Source organism: Charadrius vociferus, unplaced genomic scaffold, assembly GCF_000708025.1.
Source record: "Charadrius vociferus isolate BGI_N301 unplaced genomic scaffold, ASM70802v2 scaffold2614, whole genome shotgun sequence".
Lineage (NCBI taxonomy): Eukaryota > Metazoa > Chordata > Aves > Charadriiformes > Charadriidae > Charadrius > Charadrius vociferus.
Genome location: NW_009647900.1, coordinates 1 through 4200, shown reverse-complemented (window position 1 = coordinate 4200; position 4200 = coordinate 1). Strand labels below are relative to the sequence as shown.

The window sequence follows — 4200 nt, the reverse complement described above, 5'->3', positions numbered from 1 at the left end:
AGGAGGGGGAGAGGGGCAAAAAAAAAAGGGTAAAAAAGGGCAGAAAGGGTTTTTTAAGAAAAAAAAAAAGGAAAAGAAGGTTAAAAAAAGAGCGCAAGAGGCAAAAAGGGGGAAGAAAAGGTAAAAAGGGGAAAGCAAAGGCAAAAAAAGGGGAAAGCAAAGGCAAAGGAGGGGGGGAAGAAGGGAAAAAAGGGGAAAGCAAAGGCAAAGAAGGGGGGGAAGAAGGAAAAAAGGGAAAAGCAAAGGCAAAGAAGGGGGGAAGAACGGAAAAAAGGGGAAAGCAAAGGCAAAAGGGGGAAAAGAAGGGAAAAGGGGAAAAGAAAAGGCAGAAGGGGAAAAAGAAGGGAAAAGGGAGGAAAAGGGAAAAGGGAAGAAAGGGAAAAGCAAAGGCAAAAGGGGAAAGAGAAGGGAAAAAAGGGGGAAAAGAGAAGGCAAAAGGGAGAAAAGGGGAAAAGGAAAGGCCAAAAAAATGTGAAAGAGAAGGGAAAGGACGAAAAAGCAAAAGCAAAAGTGGAAAGAGAAAGGGAAAGGGGGGAAAGGAAAAGGCCAAAGGGGGGAAAGAAGACAAAAGGGGGAAAAGAAAAGGGAGAAGGGAAAAAAGGGAAAAGAAAGGCAAAAAAAAAAGGGGAGGGGGAGGGGGAAAAGAAAAGGTAAAAAAGGGGAAAAAAGAAGGTAAAAAGGGGAAAAGGCACCCCTGGGGGGGGCAGGGGCTGGGAGGCGAGATGTGCGGAGTGTCTGGGCGGCCGGGTGAGCTCCGCTCCGCTCCCCCCTCACCCCCTCTCCCCCTTCACCCCCAGACCTGGTGGACGTCACCTCGGTGAACCCCGACTGCCCGGTGTCGGACCCCACCGTCTTCCAGAAGCGTTACCTGAAAAAGATCCGGGAGCTGGGGGAGGTACGTGGCATTGCGAGACCCCCCTGGAATTCTCTGCCCGAACCCCTTCCCCTGCCTCGGGGTGAAAAAGTTGGGGGGCCAGCACAGTTCTCACCCGAGTGAGTCGAAATCCCCAAAGACGTTCCAATTCCCCAAAGATGTGCGAATTCCCCGCCGGACCCCGGAGCTGATAACGCTACGGAGGGCGGTTTTACGCCGTCGGGTGCGCCGGAGGGGCTCAGCACTGATCGGTTGGGAGGACGTTCCCCGGTAGCGGCTTATCGCCGTGCCCGATTCATACGTTCCAGTGGCACCGGCCTCTTTCCAGCCTGATTTCCAAAGAAGTTTGGACCGGGGTCCAAAAAAAATCGTTATCTTCCATCTTGTTTTCACTGAGGACTTCCCCTCTACCCGAGAAATTTGAAGGGAAAGTTTCCAGAAAGGCTGAGTTGTTTGTTTTTTGTTTGGAGGGGGTGGGAGGGGAGCGGAAACCGGGGAAGCTTTCTGCTGTGGCGAGATCTCAAATTTGCTTTGTTTTACCCCAGGGTCACTTCGGGAAGGTGAGCCTGTACTGCTACGACCCCACCAACGACGGGACGGGGGAAATGGTGGCCGTCAAATCCCTCAAATCCGGCTGCAGCCAGCAGCTGCTGACCAGCTGGAAGAGGGAGATCGAGATCCTCAAGACGCTTTATCACGAAAACATCGTCAAGTACAAAGGTTGCTGCAGCGAGCAAGGTAGGGGGGGGACGCGTGGTGGCTTCGGTGACGGTCGTTGTCACTCCCCGTGCGGGTTTTTGCTCCTCGCCGGGGGAGCTGAACACCGGTTTGCGGCGTGTGACCTCCGACGCTGCCACAGAGATGCTAAAAACCCGATTCCCCGTGGTTTTTTGGCAGCTGGTAGCTGGGGGGGATCCTTTTTCTGGGGGTTGGGGTGTCTCTGGGTTGCGTCAGTCTCCTCATGAAGGTCATGTGCTGCCCTCCCTCCTTGTCCTCCTTGTCCTCCTTGTCCTCCCTTCTCTGTCCTTCTCCTTCTCCTTCCTTCTCGTCCTTCTCCTTCCTTCTCGTCCTTCTCCTTCCTTCTCGTCCTTCTCCGTCCTTCTCGTCCTTCCCCGTCCTTCTCCTTCCTTCTCCCTTCTTCTCCCTTCTCCTCCTTCTCTGTCCTTCTCCCTTCTTCTCCCTTCTTCTCCCTTCTTCTCCCTTCTTCTCCCTTCTTCTCCCTTCTTCTCCCTTCTTCTCCCTTCTTCTCCCTTCTTCTCCCTTCTTCTCCCTTCTTCTCCCTTCTTCTCCCTTCTTCTCCCTTCTTCTCCCTTCTTCTCCCTTCTTCTCCCTTCTTCTCCCTTCTTCTCCCTTCTTCTCCCTTCTTCTCCCTTCTTCTCCCTTCTTCTCCCTTCTTCTCCCTTCTTCTCCCTTCTTCTCCCTTCTTCTCCCTTCTTCTCCCTTCTTCTCCCTTCTTCTCCCTTCTTCTCCCTTCTTCTCCCTTCTTCTCCCTTCTTCTCCCTTCTTCTCCCTTCTTCTCCCTTCTTCTCCCTTCTTCTCCCTTCTTCTCCCTTCTTCTCCCTTCTTCTCCCTTCTTCTCCCTTCTTCTCCCTTCTTCTCCCTTCTTCTCCCTTCTTCTCCCTTCTTCTCCCTTCTTCTCCCTTCTTCTCCCTTCTTCTCCCTTCTTCTCCCTTCTTCTCCCTTCTTCTCCCTTCTTCTCCCTTCTTCTCCCTTCTTCTCCCTTCTTCTCCCTTCTTCTCCCTTCTTCTCCCTTCTTCTCCCTTCTTCTCCCTTCTTCTCCCTTCTTCTCCCTTCTTCTCCCTTCTTCTCCCTTCTTCTCCCTTCTTCTCCCTTCTTCTCCCTTCTTCTCCCTTCTTCTCCCTTCTTCTCCCTTCTTCTCCCTTCTTCTCCCTTCTTCTCCCTTCTTCTCCCTTCTTCTCCCTTCTTCTCCCTTCTTCTCCCTTCTTCTCCCTTCTTCTCCCTTCTTCTCCCTTCTTCTCCCTTCTTCTCCCTTCTTCTCCCTTCTTCTCCCTTCTTCTCCCTTCTTCTCCCTTCTTCTCCCTTCTTCTCCCTTCTTCTCCCTTCTTCTCCCTTCTTCTCCCTTCTTCTCCCTTCTTCTCCCTTCTTCTCCCTTCTTCTCCCTTCTTCTCCCTTCTTCTCCCTTCTTCTCCCTTCTTCTCCCTTCTTCTCCCTTCTTCTCCCTTCTTCTCCCTTCTTCTCCCTTCTTCTCCCTTCTTCTCCCTTCTTCTCCCTTCTTCTCCCTTCTTCTCCCTTCTTCTCCCTTCTTCTCCCTTCTTCTCCCTTCTTCTCCCTTCTTCTCCCTTCTTCTCCCTTCTTCTCCCTTCTTCTCCCTTCTTCTCCCTTCTTCTCCCTTCTTCTCCCTTCTTCTCCCTTCTTCTCCCTTCTTCTCCCTTCTTCTCCCTTCTTCTCCCTTCTTCTCCCTTCTTCTCCCTTCTTCTCCCTTCTTCTCCCTTCTTCTCCCTTCTTCTCCCTTCTTCTCCCTTCTTCTCCCTTCTTCTCCCTTCTTCTCCCTTCTTCTCCCTTCTTCTCCCTTCTTCTCCCTTCTTCTCCCTTCTTCTCCCTTCTTCTCCCTTCTTCTCCCTTCTTCTCCCTTCTTCTCCCTTCTTCTCCCTTCTTCTCCCTTCTTCTCCCTTCTTCTCCCTTCTTCTCCCTTCTTCTCCCTTCTTCTCCCTTCTTCTCCCTTCTTCTCCCTTCTTCTCCCTTCTTCTCCCTTCTTCTCCCTTCTTCTCCCTTCTTCTCCCTTCTTTCCTCCCTTCTCCTCCCTTCTCCTCCCTTCTCCTCCCTTCTCCTCCCTTCTCCTCCCTTCTCCTCCCTTCTCCTCCCTTCTCCTCCCTTCTCCTCCCTTCTCCTCCCTTCTCCTCCCTTCTCTGTCCTCCCCCCTTCTCCCCTCTCCCCCCTTCCCTTCTCCCCCCTTCCCTTCTCCCCCCTTCTCCCTCTTCTCCAGGAGAGAAGATCGTGCAGCTGATCATGGAGTACGTGCCCCTGGGCAGCCTGCGAGACTACTTGCCCAAACACAACGTCAGCCTGGCCCACATCCTCCTCTTCGCCCAGCAGATCTGCGAGGTGACGCCCCAACCTTCCTCCCTGCTCCTGGGGGCTCTCCCCCCACCCAAAAAGAGCTCTCAGCCCCCCTAAAATGGCTCTGAGTCCACCCAAAATGGCTCTGACCTCTCTGAAATGGCTCTGACTCCCTCCAAAATGGATCTGATCTCCCTGAAGTGGCTCTGACACCCCATAAAATGGCTCTGACCTCTCCGAAATGGCTCTGATCCCCCCCCAATGGCTCTGAGCCCCCATAAAATGGCTCTGAGCACCTTTAAAGTGGC

The 4200-nt window shown here is 53.0% G+C and overlaps 1 protein-coding gene across 1 annotated transcript in view; it reads left to right on the top strand.

Moving 5' to 3' along the window:
- Window positions 1-3937, top strand: part of TYK2 (tyrosine kinase 2) — a gene marked incomplete at its 3' end in the record, with an annotated part of 15544 nt that extends 11607 nt beyond the window's left edge. Inside the window, exons 17-19 of the mRNA XM_009883143.1 lie at window positions 798-895; window positions 1420-1612; window positions 3819-3937. Coding sequence (XP_009881445.1) covers window positions 798-895; window positions 1420-1612; window positions 3819-3937 — 410 coding nt within the window. The remainder of the gene's footprint in view (window positions 1-797; window positions 896-1419; window positions 1613-3818) is intronic.
- Between the last annotated feature and the right edge of the window lie 263 nt (window positions 3938-4200).